Source organism: Amphibalanus amphitrite, unplaced genomic scaffold (assembly GCF_019059575.1).
Source record: "Amphibalanus amphitrite isolate SeventyFive unplaced genomic scaffold, NRLGWU_Aamphi_draft 000150F_arrow, whole genome shotgun sequence".
In the NCBI taxonomy this organism is placed as follows: domain Eukaryota; kingdom Metazoa; phylum Arthropoda; class Thecostraca; order Balanomorpha; family Balanidae; genus Amphibalanus; species Amphibalanus amphitrite.
Window position 1 is genome coordinate 422,564 of NW_024881645.1, and position 21,387 is coordinate 443,950.

The following is a 21,387-nucleotide window of genomic DNA, read 5'->3' on the forward strand; positions in this document are numbered from 1 at the left end:
GGAGGGAATGGCTTGTCCCAATGTGCGTTTTGCATGACTCATCGCTCCGCTGATTCATCCCCATTTCTGGCCACGGGGACAGTTCAGTCTGTGGTCAGAGTGTAACAACACTCGCGATTCTGAGCCCGGCCGGTTGGTTGGTGGGGAACAGCGCGTAGAGATCTTGTATACAGATCACTATGGAACAGCGGACCAGCGCACTGGGACTGTTCGGTGAGACGTAAGCCGCTAGATGGGACGACCACCGGAGGCCACTCAGGCCAGGCCCGTCCACCGGCCGCTCGCGGCCGCTCGGGACCGACTCTGGCGGGCCGGCTGGGCGCAGCTGGGCCCGGTAAACAGGTGACTCGGCGGGCCGCCACCAGGTGGTGGTCAGGTAAACAGAATCGCCGCCGGCCGAGCCGAGCTCGAGTCGGCCCGGAGCCGACCACTGCCGACGGCGGCAGGGACAACGGAACGAGCCGCCTCCGTAAACACAGCGAGCGACGCCAGTCACTCGACGGAAACTGGAAACCGGCAGCAGCGACCAACGATGGACACATGACGGGAACATACACCAAACGCTTGACAATAAGTAGTGGAACATATGCAAAAAAGTGAATGTAAAAAACTACCAAGGTTTTTTTTGACAAACTATGCATAATAAATGTTATTTAACTTTGATAGGAAATCAAAACATGACGACAAAGTGATGTGACGCTATACTCACAGCCAATTAGCATTGTGCATATGGTGAATATTTTCTCTGCGTCTGTGTTTGGCGCCACGTTGCCAAACCCCACAGACGTGATGGCAGTAAACGTAAAGTAGAGCGCTGTGACGTACCGACTCTGAAACAGGCGGCAGAGAGCACGTCAACGTACACGGCACGTCAACGCACGGCGCGCATTATCGTCACAGCCGAGCGAGCGAGACACGCTCGCCCACGCCAGTCACGTCTAACTGCTGCTGGGAAACGGTCAGAGGCGGCGGCATTGCATACTGAGCGTCCCGTTATGACGGTGATCGGGTGCTGTGTGCGTCACCTGCATATATTGAATTGATGACACGGGGCCAAGTTTGCATATGAATGCGAGTACGACACACTCTACTACTCTGTAAACGAAGGGAAGTTGTCACGTTTGTCTGCTGCATGCTCCGATATGACATATGCTAAATTAATGATATGATAAATACGGATGTGACAGGAGCTTAATTCTATTTCTATTACCTACATAATATCTGATGGGTAAGGGATGTCTTCAAAAAGACCCGCAATGGCCCATGCTCGAAAGCAATTACAAGACCTGTCAAATTTGCGCCGAAATTCTAATGAAAAGTCATAACCTCGGTCATTCACCGTCGGACTTTTTTTGAGGAGCTGCTGACTAATGAAGTGCCTAAAAAAGTCACCGAAGAAAATGTCAATATGAACTTACTTCTTCGCGTGGTTTAAAAGTGAACGTAGAGCTCAGGAATGAAAGGGCAGCAGAGATGCTGGTCGTCCTCTATAGATCAGCAAAAACTGGTGTTCAGTCATCCCGACAGGGCTCCTGTCATCGCCGAATTCTCCAGATAATGAGAATTCCTAGATTAGATTCCCGAGCCAGGCGCGGCGCCATTTACCTTGGACGAGCTGACCCTGATAAAACGTTTACACGGATGTGCTTTTACTTTCAATAATTTTCAAAGCATTCTGACAACATAATTTTCTCTCGGACAATAATCTAATCTCAGTGGTAATCATTCACCCAGGCCAACTCATTAAACTAATGCATTCATCTAATACTGTTCAGAAGATGACTTTGACGCTGGTTCACCAGAAGCACGAAGGACGGAGTCGGCAGTGAGACATTGTTCGCGGCTCATCACCCTGTTCCCAGTACTACAGCCATCGCAGCCTCCATAGAGGAGCCGTTCTCAGCCAGTGAGGCGCCTTGTAACGACCGATGGCCGGGGCGGGACGACTGCAGGGTCGGCCGCGTCTGTTGAGTTCCTCCGCCATAGCGCGGCGCGCCGGCAGGGTTCGTCGAATCGCGTCCGAGCGGCGGGCGCCTACTAACAGTGCCAGCCTTATCAATAGGCCGGCAGCTGGCACGGCCCACTGCTCCCACTGAGGAGACGCGTAACACCGCCTCCCCAGAGGCCGAGGAGAGGGCAGCGGACGGCAAAATCCGCCAGCTCCCGGACAGAGTGGCGCAGCGGCCGAGCGGCGCCAGCAATATTCCGGCCGGAAAAATCAATCGCACTGCTGCATGGAAATGTCTGGTAATGCGAACCATTTGCAACGTGCTGCAATCATGGAATTCTGATGCTGATGGCGCAGCTGCATTTGGGATATCATAGCTATTAGTAGTGATGGCGTAGGGTATGTCCCCAATGCTTCGTCCACCTGTAATCCACGAATACAAGGTCGCACACTATTTAATAACGTACCGAAAAATTATTATGATATTGAATGATTCAGAGTAACAGTTCAAAACGGTGCACTTAGACTAATCATTACCAGTAATATACCAGTTCATGGTGCATCTATCATAAAAAGATAAAATGTCAAAATTTATTTCCTAATGTCGCAGGCGAATTTTATCCAAACAACCAGGTCGTCGACAATAGGCCTTGCAGCACTATGCAGTGTAATGCCATATTTTGCTATCTCTCTTGTGAAAATAAAAAACCTGAAAGAATCGCCATCTTCTGAGACTCTGGGCAGGCCACCCTGACCAGACCACGTAATTACCGTAATGACATAGACCCCGATGGCGTTCAGCAATATGGAAATGTCCGACCTACATGGCAGCCGTCAGCAGTTGTGTCAGTAATGAGGTGAAAGATGGAAATATGCCAGAGACAAGGAGCTGCTCAGACTGCAAACTCCATTGGCTTTTTGTCGTTATGTGGCAGAATAATGCCATGTGGTGTTCAAAGTGATACATTCTCTAAAAATTACAAGCACATAAATCGTGCGAGCAATGCAACGCAGTGAAAAAAAAAAATCTCGAAAAAAAAATCACGAGGAAGGAGAAAGGTGAAAGGGACCCCGAGATCACACAGAAAGAAGTTTCTGTATGTCTGCGTGACGTCGGGAAATCGTGACTCACATTAGCACCCAGTACCCACCTTGATGGAGGGTCCTGAGCCGCCGTTTTCGTAAGGCACGTTCAGCTCCTCACCCAGCCGGTGCAGCCACCCTGTGGGATTCGACATCTCTGCGAATCCGATGGCGTACCTGGAAACGAGGAGGAGACATCGGACAGAAGAGTGTCAGGTAAGAATGTGACGGTAATCAAATCACTGCCGTTAGGTAACAAATCCAATCTAGACGGTCAAATTATCTCACGATATGTCAAGACACGACAAAAACGAGGAAAAAGATCGTCACAGAGCAGCTTATCTGATTTTGATAAATGCTTTAACAACCAAAAGCAGCCCGGGGACGGATGAGGCAGATAGAATCACTTTAATTACATCCATCAATAGCGAGTTGTAGCGATATTGGGAGAAGGGATTCGTTGCTCATTGATTTCTTGCTAGTCGATGTGAATGAGTACCAAAAGAAATAATTTATTGATATTGCATGTGGTGTGGTATCTGAGGAAGGATTCATTTGTTTCGGACTCCAGACAGCTGGTGTACCAACTCGCCTGCCACAGCTACACATCATGCACGCAGGTTATCTGCCTTTACAGCAAACGAGCAATCAACACGTCAGAATGAGTTTCCAATAACTTTCAATCGATTTTTTTGGGTGGGGTGGGGGGCGGCCGAGGACTAACCAGATACAAGCGAGCCAGTGGGCGACCAGGGCAAACGTGGCCATCAGCAGCAGCAGGAAGCCGGCGCCGTACTCGGAGTAGCGGTCAATCTTCCTGGCGACTCGCACCAGCCGCAGCAGTCGGGCCGTCTTCAGCAGGCCGATCAGTGTGGTGGTCTGCAACAGGAGACGACACGACGAGCGGCCGGCGGCCCGTCAGCGCCGCCCGCCGGCAGGCCCGCGCCGCCGCCTCCCCGTCCCGGCACCGCACACAGCTGAAAACGCTACGTTACAGTGGTCGTGCACAAGGAAACCAGTTGTTAGAGGTTTGAGACGGCTGGGATATGCCGAGAAAACGGTTCGCAAGCGATTTTACCCCCAAATGGAGCTAATGCAAATCGAATTAAAGAAGTACAGGTGCCCTTAGGCTTCATCATCAACTCGATTCGATTCAAGGTTTATTTCAGTGGAACATCTAAGCGACCGCCTGTATGAGTAATGCACTCAGTGGCAAACCATGCCAGCGCAAGCCCATTCAAAAATAATTTTGTTCTGCAGACGAAAATAGGTAACCCTCACACAAAACAGAAAAAAGCGGTCTGACGTTCCGCAGCCATAAAGCTAGAATCCTGAGATTGACTGCAATGCCTAACACGGTATGAAGTAGTCTATGGCTAGATCCGGGCCCACACGGTGCGGCAGCGCTCAGTGCTAGTCAAAGTTATCGCTTGCAAGATCATGAAACCAGAACATGTTGGTTGCACGACATTGATCAGCATCTGTACAGAGCATGGCCCACTAGGTAACCAAAACACGCCCCGAAAACAGGACCAACTCAAATGCTAGAGGCAAGCAAAACGCTGTGAACGACTATGACTGGCACCACTTCGGCAGATTAGAGCACGCAATGGGTTCTGAAATGGTCAGCAGTAAAAATATCATTGCTGTTTAGGTTAAAGGGACTATCCCACCTTTAACATGGGGTTTGAGTTGAGATAGCTGTTGTGTCCGCGCGTATTGTGGGAACTGTGCAGCGAATTAGTTGAACCATGACTGTTGCGTTCGTGGCGCATAAGTGACGTTGTCCATTTCCCATGCGTGCTGAGGCAATATACCGGCTGAAGTGACACGTGGCTGTTGACTGCGAGATTCGTGGCGGCGGTACGGATATTACGGACGACTACGGGCACAACAAGATTGGCGACGAGGATTTTGTGAACGGCTACGAACTGTTTTCTTGATTTCTGCTGCAAGATGGACGCTTTTTCAGCGTCGGGGCCGCCGCCGTTCCTGCCCACCCCTGGTGACCCACCGATTCCGTGGGTTCACTGGCTGCCACTGTTTCGGAATTTCCTCCTAGCCGTTGGGGGCGAGGATTTCAGTGAAGCCCGCCAACGTGCCCTACTCTTGCACTGCTTGGGCATAGAGGGACAGCGTATCTACCATTCCCTGCCTGAAACCGTGAAGCTGGAAGGGGAGACATTGTTGGAGCAAACAATTCGTGCTCTGACAGTTTTTTCCGGCCCAAGACCAATGTGGTGGCAGAACGATACAAGTTCAGGTCTCGTGCCCAGAATCCTTCTGAAACAACTGCGCAGTGGGTAAGCTCACTGAGGCAGCTGGCCTCTACATGTGACTATGGCGACAGAGTGGATGAATTCGTGCGCGATCAAATTGTCGAAAAGACAAGCTCTTCTCGTCTCCGTCAACGACTTCTTCTGGAACACGACTTGGACCTGCAGAAGACCCTGACCATTGCCGAGACAGTGGAAACTGCTGAGCGGGAGGCTTTGGTCATGCAGCAGGGGGTGGCCTCTGCCAGGCCACCATCGCGTCCGGTAGCTCCTGTGGTCAGCGCTGTGCAACCTCGCCAGGGGCAGGGAGCTGTCCCTAGGCGTTCAACCTACCAGTCTTCTGGTGTTGGTGCTGGTGCTCGACCTGCTCCACCGGCTATACCACTTGCAAGTAAGGGGGCTGTTCCCGACCCCACCTGTTTCTGCTGTGGGGGCCCTCACCTGGCTCGGTCGAGGGAGTGTCCGGCTAGGCGGGCGAGATGCCACAAGTGCAGTAAGATAGGGCATTTTGCCAGTGTCTGCCGGGGAAAAAGGGCTGTGGCTGGTGTCAATGCTGTTTCCGCCACCATCATGACTGTGAACCATGGACGTTTGCATGTACCTGTGGTGCTCGGTGGCAGGTCTCAGCCCATGGTGGTTGACACAGGCTCCCCGGTGTCCATGGTGCCATGGCACTGGGTGAAGGACAGAGAGGTGAAACCTACTACTAGTCAGTTCCAGGCATATGGTGGCTCTGTACTGCAGGTTCTTGGCACGTGTGATGTAGACATGGAATGTAGGGGCGTCCGCAGCTGTGTCAGTGTGTACGTGGTGCCACATGGGTGTGCCATAACGGGTCTTGACCTGATGCAGAAATTCAATGTCAATGTTGTGGCTAACGAGGTGTGCAATCTCAGTGGTCCTGCTGAGCAAGGTGCCACAGTGGGGGCTGCTGCCTATCCAGGCACCTCTTCAGCTGATGTCCCACCTGATATCCCAGTGATCCAGGGTTACCAGCACAAGGTAACCGTCAACCCAGCTGTGAGCCCTGTTCGTCAGCCTCTCCGCCGCCTTCCACTCGCTATCCGCGAGGAGGTGAGTGCTCGCCTATCAGAGCTGGAGAGTGCTGGTGTGATTGAACGTGTCCATGCTAGCCCGTGGGTCTCACCGATTGTGGTTGGGCGAAAGCGTAATGGCCAGATTAGACTGTGTGTGGATCTGCGTCAGGTGAACCGAGCCGTAGTGACCGACGGTTACCCTATTCCCCACATGGAGGAAATCCTTCACCGCCTACAGGGTTCTAAGGTATACTCAGTGATAGATCTGAAGGATGCCTACCACCAGGTTGATCTGCACCCTGACTCTCGTGACTTAACTACGTTCATTACCCATGATGGACTGTTCCGGTACACCCGCTGTCCGTTCGGGTTGGCTTCGAGTGGCCCAGCGTTCCAAAGTATCATGTGTGACATGTTCAAGGGTGTCAAGGGGGTCGAAGTGTATTTGGATGACATTGTAGTTCATGGTGTCAGTAAGGAGGAGCACGATCGGCGCGTGTCTGAGGTTCTTTCTGTTCTTCGCAGTCACAAGGTGAAGGTGAACGAGGCCAAAAGCGTGTACGGGGTGTCATCCATCTCCTTCCTGGGTCTCCGAGTCTCGTGTAACTCGGTGCAGCTGGACCCGGAGAGGATCGCTCCACTTCTGAAGGCTGAGTCTCCGGACAGCCCGGCGAAGCTTCGCTCATTCCTGGTTCCGTGAGTTTTTACGCACGTTTCATTCCAGGGTTTTCAACCTTGGTTGAACCGTTGCGAGCGCTTCTCCGTCAGGATGAGTTTCAGATGACAAAAGAGGCAGTCGAGCTTGTCACTCAGGTCAAGGCTAGGATAGCTCGGTCCCCCTCACTGGCTTTGTTCGACCCCGCGCTTCCTACAGTAGTTACTACTGACGCCAGTGAGGTGGGTTTGGGGGCATACCTAAGTCAGATATGTGGGCAGGAGGAGCGTGTCATCGCTTATGCGTCCCGAGTGCTGTCCTCCGCCGAGCGGTCGTACTCGGCTGTCGAGAAGGAAGCACTCAGTGCCGTGTGGCGGTCGAGAAGTGGCATGCGTTCTTGTGGGGACGTAGATTCTTGCTTCGAACAGATAACCAGGCGCTGATAACCATCTTCGGTCCGAAGGGATCCAACCGTGCGGGGCGCAGAATAGCGAGATGGGAAGCGCGACTAATGACCTATTCTTTTGATGTGTCGTACCTGAAGTCGGCTGATAATGCTGTGGCCGACGGGTTGTCTCGTATGCCTGTGGCTGATGACTCATGGTGGGATGATGATGAAGTGGAGATCGCGCTCATCTGTGGACAGGCAGCTGTTACACGGGACGAGTTGCGGTCGGCAGCAGCCGCCGATGAGCACTTCCAGGCGGTGATTTCCGCGGTGCAGTCAGGACGGTGGCCGCACTCGAGGGATGTTCCGCCGCAGCTCAGGGCATACCATCAGGTCAGGTACGAGCTCAGTTGTGCCGACTCATTGTTGTTCAGGGGCCACAGGCTGGTGGTGCCCTCTGCCCTCCGTAAGCGTTTGTTCGATTTGGCTCATGAGGGACATCAGGGCCAAGTCCGTACCAAGCAGCGCCTCCGCGAGAAGTACTGGTGGCCGAACATGGACCGCGAGGTCGAGCACGGTCTCGCGGAGTGTTCGCTTTGTGCGGCTCACAGTAAGTCCAGCGTTCCATGTTCGCCTCCTCTCCAGCCGATTCCGCTGCCGGAGGGAGCGTGGCGTGACCTGCAGCTGGACATTATTGGGCCGCTGTCTGGTGGTCATCCTCAGTACCGGTTCGGTCTGGTGCTTGTGGACCGGTACAGTCGCTGGCCAGAGGTAGCGTTCACGCCCAGCGCTACGTCTGCGTCTGTTATCGATTTCTTGGAAGGTGTGTTCGCTAGAGAGGGCTTTCCGGAGCGTCTGCACACTGACAATGGTTCTCAGTTCTGTTCGGAGGAATTCCAGCAGTTCCTGAGAGCAGGCGGCATTCGCCACTTGAGGAGCTCACCGTACTCTCCACAAACCTGTGGAATGGTGGAGCGCCTAAATCGTACTGTGAAAGATGCAGTGGCCATGTCACGAGTACTGGGACAGTCTGTGGCGACGTACGTTCGTACTTTCCTGATGAGTTATCGGGCGACTCCTCACCCCGGTACCGGTCAGTCCCCGTTTCAGTTGCTCAGGGGCCGCGGTATGCGCACGCCTCTGGATGTAATGTCTCCGGAGCGGGCGGAGGACGCGCCGGTGCGCGAGCACGCCAAGAAGTACCAGCGTGCCTACCAACAGCGGTACGATCGTAACAGCCGCCGACGGCTCCCGAGTTGGCGACCAGGAGATTGGGTTAGGGTCAGAGTCCCGACCGGGAAAGGTCGTGAGTACGGTCCGCCGGTGCGGGTAGCACGGCAGACCGGGCCCGTCAGTTATAGGTTAGTTAACGGCGAGAGAGTCCACGCGCGACGACTGGTATCAGCGGGTGCTCCGCTTGTGACCTCCCAAGCTCCGTGGGATCCTTTCTTGACTGTGACTGATGGAAATGATTCCGCTATGTGTGATGCCTTGCGTCCGCAGTCAGTACCGGTTCTGAGGCGCAGTGCCCGGGCGAGAAGGCCTCCCGCTAGGTATTCGCCTTAGGGAGCGATAGCAAGTGACTGTGCTGGCATTTGTTATGCGGGGGAGGGTGTTGTGTCCGCGCGTATTGTGGGAACTGTGCAGCGAATTAGTTGAACCATGACTGTTGCGTTCGTGGCGCATAAGTGACGTTGTCCATTTCCCATGCGTGCTGAGGCAATATACCGGCTGAAGTGACACGTGGCTGTTGACTGCGAGATTCGTGGCGGCGGTACGGATATTACGGACGACTACGGGCACAACAATAGCCAAGTTTGCGGCGAGGTTCAGAAACCACTATCTATCTAGGTTGCAACCCCCGCGGCCTCTTGGTGTTGAAGAAATTCGTTCCCTTCATTTGAAAATGGGCTGTGCAAGGCCCTATCTTCAACATGGAGCGACCGTTAGTGTGACGTCACCTCATTTAGTCATTCTGATTTAAATGGGTTTGTTCGTTGAAAAATCGCTTAAAAACCTGGTCTGAACTTTCTTGTGGTGCCTACAGAGTAAAAAGAATCAGCTTTATGACAGTAATGTGGCCTGGGGAAGGAGGTAATTTTGGGCTGTGAAGTGTGATGTCACATATTTGAAAGTTTGTGTTTGGAATATGGGAAGCCTAAGATGTTTAATGAAAAATAAATGCCAGAACCGTGTTCCTGGTCATCCAATCTATAAAGTCGGGCACAATTTAACTGGTTTTAACAACATTTTAGAAGGTGGGATAGTCCCTTTAATGCTGATGCAACAAAACAGGTATTGAATTGTGCATGGTTTGAAAATATATCAAATCGTCTTATAGCGACTTATTTTGCACCACAGGGTTTTGGGGGTGTACCACTAGTGCTCAGTATGAAATATGAATCGTCAAACTAAGGCTCGGAGCTTAGTAAAAGGAAGAGCAGGAATGTTAGCTTGGTGTTTAACGGCTTCAAAACCAGAAGTTTTATCAAAATTTTGGTTTTGTGTGAAGGGCAAGTTGAGTCCCTCAAATACCATCGCAAATTTGCTCTAGGATTGAGGTCGAATAAGAAGTACCACGTTTGAAAAAAAATAAGAAGATGCTATATAGTGTTCGAGTCGCGATAAATTTGGCATTAAAATAAACGCATAGTTAAGTTATTCAATCCGATAAACCTGAACCAAGTAAACGCGCATTACAACCGACTTTGGGACCGACACTCAATAAAAAAAGCTGCTTGTAATGCACATTTCCTTGTAGATGTTTCTGAGGGATCACTTTACTCTAGACTGAGAAATACAGCAGAGGAATGTTAATGAATTCAAGATATGTGACCTAGCTATTTAAATATTTTCTAAATTGTGAACTGAACATGGCATCGTTGAAAGGCATGTGCTCGATGGGCCAGTGAAGCCGATACCAATGTGACATGAATTCGTTGTTTTGTCGCTATTGGATGCAATTGATAAAATGTTATGATATTGTAAATAGAGCGGTGTTTTATTGCCTGAAAACATCCCTAAAACTGCTTGAACTTGCAGGCCACAATTTGTCTTCACCAACTTAGCACAATACCGTATCTTTTATAAACAAATATTAAGTCCACATACTAATGCAATGGGATATCACCATTGGTAAATGCAAGTATAAAGCAGACTATGCAGTTTGCACTAAGACAACTTGGTTTTGAATTAATATCAATAGACATCGTCTGATAGCATTTAGGTGCTCATTCCTACGTAATCGTAAAGTGCGAAAGCAACACAAAAGGCAATGTAGCGTTGTCTAATAAAGCGAATTATTGAACCATTGTATTTTTGCGCTTCGATTTGACATTCATCGTCTATGGTTGCGCTATTCTATGCTATACTCTGACAACTGTCAGCTCATTACGGGTAGGTACTCACTAAATTTCTATTTTTGATAAAATGTATACACATTCAGAGTAAATGTCTATTGAGCACACACGTTACCTTGGGATCACAGGCCATAATTATTCCAAACTTAACTATCGACATCCTGGAAAACAAAACGAAATGCACTCACTTCATCCTATGGCAGTTCATGCAAAACAATCGAAATAAAGGAAATCAGTCGGATTGTTCACACACCGGGTTACTGCACTCAATTTATGGAAATGTTGTGTGTCATTCATTCCATTAGGAGTTTTTTTATATAAATGCGTTAGGCTTGCGATTTATTATGCCGAAGCCGTGACATTGGAAACTAAAAATACTCAATTTTCCTACAGTTTTGACAGGAATGTGTTGCTTTGAAATATTTCATTATTTAATTAATTGCTGTTGGCTTATCGTTTTGTCAGCAAAATGTCAGTTTCCTTAGAAAGCAATGCTTATAAAAGGACAGTTTTAATGTGCAGAATATGAGAAAGCAATTTAAATCAATGATTGAATGGTCGATTGAACGAGCACGCCTGTCAGTAGTATCACAGCTGACGACAAGAATAAAGTAATGCATAATAAGCTGCCACGTCACAGTCTTCCAGCACAGCCATTGGTTATTAAAGCCCTGTGTTTAAACTTTCCAATCTATACAAACTTAAACAGAAAACGTAATATGGTCGAGGGTTTCTCCAAGTGCGAACAATAGGTAGGTTGTTATCATACTACATAGCATTTCTTTATAACCACTTTCCAAACTATTTGACTAGGCTTTTACCACTTACACATTAACGTACTATTACACCGTAAATAATTCCACGATATATTTACACCATTTGCTACCTCTCTACTTTACAAATCGAAATTCGTTTTGTGTCATAACGTTGACGGCTGAAATGAATAGATCGATCACATTCTGACACTTAACCAGTAATGAGATCATGCAAAAACAAACCATACCAGTCGGGAAATCGGATTCAAAACGACTCAATATACCATACACAACTTTTCGGGTGGCGCATTCTGTACAGGCATCAGACGGCGTTGTGCTATTTTTGACAGCGCAACGGCTGGTGAAGCGATCCTGTCCAAAGACGCGTCGGTGCCGTGCCGTTTTCATCGAATAAATATATGCATGACAGAGACCACGAGGTATATCTCTACAGATCGCGGCAAAAGTGACGATAAAAGTGTGACAAATCGCAGCTAAAGTGACGTCTAGATTTTTGATATAGCTATTGATAAAAACGTTTCCGTTTGAGTTGCAAAAAGTATCGAGCGTACAGGGCCCAGGCTGGTGGCGGTGGGGGAACGGGCGACAGGAACCACCCGGGACGGTGGGCCGCCCCGAAATGCACCTGAGAAACGGGCGGGGTGAACTGGCAATGTATTGTTGCAGTGGTGACAATAAAATTCCACCGGCCAGACGACCGGCTACCACAACAGAAAAAGGAAAACCATCAAGCCAAAACCAAGCCGGCAAATGAAGGTTGCTTACTCACAGACTGCGATTAAGCACATAAAACCAACAGCGCGCATTTCACCAGTAGGGGGCGAAACAGGCCATGGAAGAAAGACAAAGAGAGAGAACCACGTTAGAATAATCCAAAGACTCTGTGGGGAACGAAAGGCGACGTCATGTACACATACGCACTATCATCTAGTTACTGCGCTTGAAATTATTGTGTTTAAAATTTACAAAAAGTTTAGCAAAACTTACATACTTGCGTTTACAGTTTTATGGGTCATAAAACGTTTAGACCTTTATGAAATATGAGCGTGAAATATTAATGACAAATTGATACATTCTTAGTTCTTTTAATTTCAAATAAAAACGCCGAAAATGTAGTAGCGATCGCCGCGCGATCGACTATGACGCAAAATATTTTGAAACTTAAATAAAAGAACTGTACTGAAGTTATTTACCAAAGTCTATGCTTGGTTACTAAAGGAAATAGCTCACCACATAATTTAACATACAAATGTACTGAAAACTATATGGAAACAACACATGTTGATCATTCACTGCAAAATGAAAGAAATTTCAAATGGAAATGTATAATGCACCCAATCATTCTGGGTCTCTAGCAGGGTCTGTAGTCAATATTTGAAATATTTAACACTGGACAGCCAAGATAATCACCAAGTATTTAAGTAGGGTGTTCAGGTATATTGACAAATACAAATCACGATGCAAACCTATCATTACATTTCCGCTTTTATTTGAAATGGGAAACTTTGTTACTCGGATAAAATATGACACTTGAATATGGCGAAACGATGAGCCAGGTGCTACCTTAAAACAAAAACACTGCAATACATAACAGGAGTTTTCAAACAAATTCCAATATTGGCGAGCTATTTCCTTTAAATAGATTTAGTGTAAAGGGCAACCAATCATTGCATAGTCTAGACCGACCAATACCGTTTTTGGTACGGCAGATGCTAAAAAACATGCACTGTTTAGCTGATTGAATACACAAATGTTTTTCATAGCTAACAGTAAATACTATCATTCAGCGTTAGCTGGCGAATTAGCGCATTAAAACAACAAAACTAATACACAACACAAGCGAAACAACATGTAAAACATAGCAACAAGTATTCAGCTGAGTTATTGATGTGGCGATACTACACACATATGGTTCCAGTTTTAGCTTGACTGTGTCGTAGTGGCGAAAATACGACAGATAAAGCAAAAAGGTATGCATGAATGCATGGTGATGAGCTCTGACGAAAATAGATAGAAAGAGAGGGAAGAGATAGTCGGGCTGTGTCACTGCACTGAGCGCACAACGCCAGATTTGTGAGAGCGCGAAACGTGAGACAAGCATGCCGTATAGGAACGAACGACAGAGACAGAGACAGACGACAGACAGACAGACAGACACTCCCAAAGTGTGTGGAGGGAGTGAGAATCCGCCGGGCGGGGTCAGCATGTGAGCGGAGGAGTGCTTACCTCGTCGGTTTTTGTTCCAAGAAGCAGAATATCGAAAGGAATTGCCGCCACCACGTCAATGATAAACCAGCCTTTGAAGTAGTGCACGGCAATTTTGCCCGGATGCGACACCACTTCGTCATTCTTGTTGACATATGTCGTGCGGAAGTTGATCAGAATATCTATGATGAACATGATATCGACTGAAAAAAGAGAGAAAGCATTGTCAATGTCTGTGCCAACATATTGTTTTACATGCATAAGGTGAGGAACGGCGCGAACCACACACCACTCACATTTTACAAAAAATATAGTACCTACACCATCTTACACGTTTTACATTAAATCGACAGCACACATTACTTTTTAGGATATCATTCTGAATAGTAAACTCTACAATGTCCCCCCGCAGGGGGTTGGCAGTGGCCAGGGTCGCTGTTGGACTGGGCTCCTTGGGCCCTCGCCCCGCGGCGGCCCTGGCCTCGGCCAGCAAGGGGAGTAGCGCCCCCTCGGCCCCAGCTTGACCCATGCTTGCTCACGATTTGCTTTTGATCACTGGATTGACAGATGGTACGGCCCGACTGTTCTTGGTTTCCGTGGTTTTGTTTCTCTTGAGCGGTCTTTGTTTGCTTTTGCTTTGCTTCTCACCGGATGTCCGCGTTTCGTTCGATCACAGCTTTCTGATTCCTTTCCCCTTTTTTTTCGTTGTTTTTTGCACCCGCAGGAACACAGCCGAGTTGGGCTAGTGTAAGGGGAGTGGCGTCCCCTCGGGTACCAGCCGGTTTTACTAGGCTAGGCGAGCCGACCCGTACCCCAGGACAACGGGATCCTGGAGGTTGAGCCCCCCACCGTGCGGAGCCAGTCGCGGTGGCTGGGCAACACGCCTCTTTGGCCCTGAGTTCTGTAAGGGCGGGACACTCAGTGGGGCGCCGCACTTGAGGAGCCATTCCCAGTCGTGATGCCGCCGGGGGTGGTGTCGGAGAGGTGTCGCCGGCGGGGTTCGGGCACTTGTGCTCGTCCTCCGTCGGTGGGACTGATCTGTCGCTGCCCCTGGCGGTGACTCGGCTAGGCGTCAAGGGAGGAGGCGGTATCCGACCGTGGGGGGTGGTGAGTCTCTCTCTCCCCCTCGGAAGGTGCCGCCAAGTCCCGTACAGTCAGCTCGGCCGTCCCAGGCCTTGTAGCGGCGCCGTTGCGGAGCGTCGGCGGCCGAGCTGGCGGAGACCAACAGACTCGCATGGATACCTTGACCAACCCCTCCTCTCCCTCTCTCACCAATCCCTCGGCTTCGGCCGATTCTCGCCCGCCGGCCTCGGCCGACGGGCGAACGCTGAACGATCCAAGACCGAAAAATCCAAAGATCCTCATCTTCCGGAGCGCAGACAGGGAGCTGAGCTCCTTGTCGCCCTTCCAGCGTAAGGATGGCTGTGACCGGTTCGGCAGTATCGTCCGCTGCGACCGCATGCGGGACGGTGCGCTTGAAGTAGAGTTCCGGAACAGCGAAGAGGCGACGAAGGCCCTATCAGCTACTCGATTTGTGTACTCCGAAGGACGTGCCTCCGGTCGGAAGCTCGTCTCTTTGTCGCTGACGGTGGAGCCACACCGCTCCAAGAACTCCTCTCGAGGAGTCATCAATTGTTTTGACCTTCGGAACGTAAGTGACGACGACATTGCGGACGGGCTCTCAGAGTACGGCGTGACAGCCGCCCGCCGCATCCTCACGCGAAGAGGCACGGTCCCGACAAATAACATCATTCTCACATTTGACACCACCGACATGCCGAACGAGGTCCGTGTGGGGTACATCAAGGTCCGCGTGCGCCCATACGTCCCGGCGCCCATGCGCTGCTATCGGTGCCAGAGGTTCGGCCACACGAAGGACAACTGCCGGGGTAGACCCACATGCTCCAAGTGCGCTTCTCAGGACCACACTGACGATACGTGCAACTCGGAGACCCCTCGATGCGTCAACTGCGGAGAGGGGCAGACACCGCACTCCGCGTATGACAGGTCCTGCCCTACATACGTCAAAGAGAAGGAGATAAACACCATCAAGGCTACCAGAAATCTGTCGTTTAAAGAGGCCCGGGAGGTGTATAACCAAACTCACCCGAAGACCTCGTATGCCCAAAAGGTGAGAGTGACAAACTCAACCGATGCCTCCCAGATGAGTGTTGCACAGCTCGTGCAGCTCCTCAAGCGATTCGGCCTCACTGTCGTAGCCACTGATGGCTCAGCGGACCCCCCGGCGCCTCGTGCGCCGCCGAGCGACACGGAGCAGGCTGCTCAGGAGTCAGTGTGGGGTCCACCCAGTCCGGCTCCAGCCGCGAGTGGAGACGAGTGGACCGTCGTCCAGCGCCGACAGGGTGGTCGGCGCCCCCCGGCGCAGGGTAAGGCGCCACCCACCCCGCCCCGCCCCCGACCGTCTACGGCGGTGCAGGAGGCGCTGCGGCGGGGGGAGGAGGAGAGGAAGGCACGAGAGGCGAGGAGGGCTCGCCTCGTCCAGAAGGCCCTCGAGGCTAAGGAAGCCTCGTCTGCCGACTCCGCCTCCGGGAGTGCCAATGCGGCTGTTGCCGCTGACACCCCGGAGACACCTCAGGCGGGGACTCGGCCCATCATGGGTCCCCCGCCGCCTCCTCCACCTCCGCAGCGGCGGCCACCACCGCCGCTGCCAGAGACGCCTGTGTCGAGGACACAGGCCGCCGCCTCGACATCCCCGTCGGGGCGGCAACAGCCCTCCGCGGCTCCAGGGCGCCTCGCCAAGCGGCAGACGCCCCCGAGCTGGTCACCTTCGGAGGGCGACGCCCCCCGGTCGAAAAGGCCCCAGCCGGGCCCGAGCCATGCCCGATCTGCCTCTGCTGAAGGGAGGCTTCACCGAGAGGGCTCAGGGCACCCCCGTATCCGCTACGGGGGGAGCGCCTCCTCGGAGTTAGAGGACCTAGTCTAGTCTTTCAGTCTAGTCATTTCCTCTTTTATCCTTTTATCTTTTTCGCGCTATTGCGCTTTTTTACCAGGTGCATTTCTCTCGGTGCTTTTTACCTTTTTTGTGGTCAGTCAGGTATCTGTGTGCGCCTTTGCCTCATGTTATACGCGCCCTTTTTGCGCCTTTTTAACCACGCCTTTTATTCTACAGTGGAACTGTAGAGGCCTCCGGGCCAACTACCAGGACCTACAGTCTCTTATCCGTTGGCGCCCACCCCTTGTTTTAGGTCTCCAGGAGACCAAGCTAGCGCCAAACGTTACCCTTGCCATCAAGGGTTACTCTGTTTTTAGAAGAGACTTAGACACCCCGACCATTGCCCATGGAGGTGTACTTTTGGCAGTGCACCACAGTGTGCCCGCACGTCAGGTTCCGCTGCAGACTCCTCTGCAGGCGGTAGCCGCTAGAGTTGATTTCAACCACCGGGAGCTGACAGTTTGTTCTTTATACCTTCCACCAGGTATAGCGCTCCCGGTGGTTGAGCTGCATCGACTTGTCGATGAGCTTCCACCTCCGGTCCTGGTAGTCGGCGATTTTAACGCGCATAGTTTGGTGTGGGGATGCGACACGACTGGCACTCGTGGTCGAATTTTAGAATCTTTTATCCGCGATGAGGCGCTCTGTATTTTAAATACAGGAAAGCGCACCCATTTTACCACGCCCTCCGGTCAAACATCGGCTCTGGACCTGAGCTTAGCTAGTCCGCGGCTAGCTCAGCTTTTTACCTGGTCCGTCCATGACGACCCACTCGGGAGCGACCACTTCCCAGTGTGGCTGGAGCTCCAGGAGTCCCCAGTGTCAGGCAACCGTCCACCTAGGTGGAATGTTCGGAAGGCCGACTGGGGCGAATTCCAGGCCGCCGTAGAGGCCACGGTTTTATCCAGAGCCGACGCCTCTGTGATGTCTACAGATGATTTTACATCTTTACTCATTGACTCCGCAAACGGGTGCATACCCAAGACGTCGAGTCAGCCTCGTCGTCCTCCGGTCCCGTGGTGGACCAAGGAATGCGGAGATGCGATTCGTGCCAGGAAGCGCGCTTTTAGAAAGTTTGACCGGAGTAGTACTACTGAGAACCTCATCGCTTTTAAGAAAGCGCGGGCTTTTGCCCGTCGCGTTTTAAAAGAGGCAAAGGCTGTTTCATGGCGCACGTACGTGAATTCCTTAAACCGTTTTACTCCTACGACCCAGATATGGGCACGCATGAAGCGCATTGAAGGCCGGTTCAGCTCTGTTCCGCTTCCGGTTTTAAGAGTGAACAACACGGACATATCCCATCCTTTAGACGTCGCAGAGACGATAGGCCGTGCACTCTATCAGCGCTGCCGAGGAGAGCCGTCCTCACGACCTGCACCAGCCGCCGTGGACTTCAGCACAGCTGAAAATTTGGTGTACAACGAGCCTTTCTCTATGGCTGAGCTCACGTCTGCCATCAGCTCGTTGCGCAGCGTCTCAGAAGGTCCGGATGCTGTCCACAACGACATGCTCCGTCATCTCCCGGCAGTTGCCCTCGAGGCGCTGCTAGCAACTTTCAATTCGCTGTGGGAGACTGGCACTTTCCCTGAGACCTGGCGGGAAGCCACTATCATTCCTATCTTGAAGGCTGGCAAGTCGGGACATGACCCTCTCCACTATCGGCCCATCTCTCTCACATCATCGCTTTCAAAGCTGATGGAGAAGATGGTCAATGTGCGTCTTAGCTGGTTTCTGGAACATCACGGTGTTTTTACAAACGCCCAGTGCGGTTTTAGAAAGCACCGCAGCCCTGTTGACCACATTTTAGCCCTCGACACCGAGATACGCACCTGTTTTACTGCAAAGAAGCACCTTGGAGCATTGTTCTTTGATATTGAGGCGGCCTATGATACAGTGTTACGACACAGAATACTTTCCAAAGTACACAAGTACGGCATACGCGGCCGGATGGGCCTCTTTATCAAGAACTTTTTATCGGGTCGTCGGTTCAAAGTCCGAGTTGGCAGTTGTCTTTCGAGCAGTTTTACGCAAGAGAACGGAGTTCCCCAAGGCGGAGTTCTCAGTGTGGCGCTGTTCGCTGTGGCGATCAATGATATTGGGGACAAACTTGCACCATCCATCGGCAGATCGCTATTTGTCGATGATTTCGCGATCTGGTTTTCTGCCACGACCGCCCGTCACGTTGCCAGACAGTTGCAGCTCGCTGTAACCCGTCTAGAGAGGTGGAGCGACGACAACGGCCTTCGTTTTTCAACAACGAAGACCGTCGCTATGCACTTTTGCCGCCGCCGCTGCGACGACTTAGCCTTGGGAATCAAGCTCCGTGGACAGGTGATTCCTACTCGGCCGGTGGCGAAGTTTCTTGGGATATTTTTTGACAGTCGTTTGACGTATAGAGAACATTTTAGAACGCTTCGGGAACGATGTTTTAAATCCCTGAACGTTTTAAAATGTGTCGCCCGCACATCTTATGGCGCGGACCGCAGGACGCTCCTTCTTTTATATCGGTCGATCGTCCGATCGAAACTGGATTACGCATGCTTTGTTTACGACTCTGCCAGCGAATCCAGTAAAAAGGCTCTTGACTCCGTGCACCACGCGGCGCTACGTGTTGCCACAGGTGCATTCCGCACGTCGCCCAAGAGCAGCCTCCTCGCCGAGGCACACGAACCGCCACTATCTCTCCGCCGTCAGATGCTGGGGATGAGGTACGCACTGAAACTCCGCCAGTTCCCAGGACATCCGACGTATCCGTACGTCTTTTCTCCTGATTTTAATCGTCTTGACAGAGTGCGACAATCGGTCTCCTTCGGATTGCGCATAAAAGAGCTCTTTTCTACAGTCAACATAGAGTTCCGTGAAGTGCGACGTACGTGGGGTACGCCCTCTCCGCCATGGAAATACGCTCCAGCGCAAGTAGACCTCACGCTCTCTGAGGTCAAGAAGGACGACCTGCCGCCATGTGTGCAACGAGCACGGACATTGGAACACATTGCGTCATACGACGGTTTTATCTCGGTGTTTACAGACGGCTCGAAAACGGAGGACGGCGTCGGCTGCGCTTTCGTGGCTGGTCGCGACACACGCACTTTTTCATTGCCTTCCTCTGCCTCCGTATTCTCATCCGAGCTCGTTGCAATCGAGAAGGCGTTGTGTTTTATCGAGGTGTCTGACAACTTGTCTTACCTCATTTTATCGGATTCTCTCAGCAGCCTGCTGGCTATACGGAGGTTTAACCCAGACAATCCGATAGTCCAAGACATTTTATCTCGGCTCACGTCGGTGGAGCAGTCAGGCAAAACTATTAAGTTTTGCTGGATTCCAAGCCATGTGGGTATAACTGGCAATGAGCTCGCCGACGCGGCCGCGAGACGCGCGGCCGCGGCTCCATGCCTTCGGCGTTTGCCCCTGCCGGCTCGTGATTTTTACCCAGCCATCCAAACCTTCACGATGTCAAGCTGGCAGGCAGAGTGGCATCTCCAAGGATCTGGGAAGCTGCGGAGCGTAAAGCCTACCTTGGAGCCCTGGCAGTCTTGCTTCCAAAGCAACAGGCACCAGGAAGTGGCCCTCTGCAGATTACGTATTGGTCATACGTACGCGACTCATGGCTATCTCCTCCGTGGAGAGGAACAACCCACATGCAGTCGGTGTGCCGTGCCTCTCACTGTCTCTCACGTGCTTTTATCTTGTCCTCTCGCTGAACCGAACCGGACACGCTATCTCGGGCGCATCGCTCCGGATACCACTATCCGCCACCTTCTGGGTGACGGCTCACCCTGGGTTTTATCCGGCAACATTTTCTCCTTTATCCGTTCGATCAACTTCCAAGTGATTTACTCGACCTGACATTAAATCCAACTAGTCCTCTCTAGTCCTTACATCTAGTCAGTTGTCTAGGACGACACTCTTGCGCTGCTTTATCTTACCTTGCTCTTTTATATCGAGTCTTTTACTTTTTAGTCTTCGTATCTAGAAGGTTCTCTCTTTTGACACACTTGTTTTATTAAAACGACGTTATGGGCGCAAAATGACCTAAGTAGTCGGCGCGCCCTAAAGCCCCAATTAACAAACAAACAAACTCTACAACTTTATCAGTCTAGGCTATAAAACAACAGCCCGTACGACCAACTTTGAGTGCCCTACTTTCCTCTGCCGAAGCTAGCGACGCATTCCTCCTCTTCCAATGCCCATGAAACGGACGTCCATTCGCCTTGAGAAGATTAGATGAACCAAACAACAATGAGGCAATAACATTGAGCTGGAGCATAACCTACCAAAACTCCTGCGTCAGTTCGTTTCTGCGCTTGGAAACGGTCGCCCACATTTTTCGCACGCAAGTCGAGATAGCCGCAGGCGACTGTTTTACGTTCATGTGTATCTATATCGTCCCAGAGTTTTACCCATTCGTTCCCAGAAACAGTGCGCCGACTTTTGTATATTACATTCTTGGGATCAGGATAGCCATCTTCAACCGGATTGCTGAAAGACTTGGTACATAAAATCAGAGCCCAAGGCATTTTATCAGCGTTACATAACTTTTCCCTTCGTTCCGGTTGAATTGCGTGTCTGGCTACGGAATGTGTGCTAGTCTCGCAAGGGCATACTTATCGCTGGGCCATACCTAAATCATCTTTTGTGTGACGGCGCTGGGTCACACAATTAACAATGGAAGGTTTGGTTTATGAAGCACATCAACTCCCTTTTGAC

General features: G+C 51.1%; 1 protein-coding gene across 13 annotated transcripts in view; it reads right to left on the bottom strand.

The window, feature by feature from the left end:
* Positions 1–21,387, bottom strand: part of LOC122382912 (potassium voltage-gated channel subfamily H member 6-like) — a 53,755-nt gene that overhangs the window by 19,139 nt on the left and 13,229 nt on the right. For 11 of the 13 annotated variants that reach the window (XM_043368846.1, XM_043368847.1, XM_043368843.1 and 8 more), the window contains exons 3-7: positions 13,749–13,930; positions 12,292–12,294; positions 3,756–3,910; positions 3,100–3,208; positions 710–830 (exon numbers count right to left, since the gene is read on the bottom strand). In XM_043368846.1, the coding sequence (XP_043224781.1) occupies positions 710–830; positions 3,100–3,208; positions 3,756–3,910; positions 12,292–12,294; positions 13,749–13,930 (570 nt within the window). The remainder of the gene's footprint in view (positions 1–709; positions 831–3,099; positions 3,209–3,755; positions 3,911–12,291; positions 12,295–13,748; positions 13,931–21,387) is intronic. The other 2 variants (XM_043368844.1, XM_043368851.1) reach the window with 1 other exon arrangement.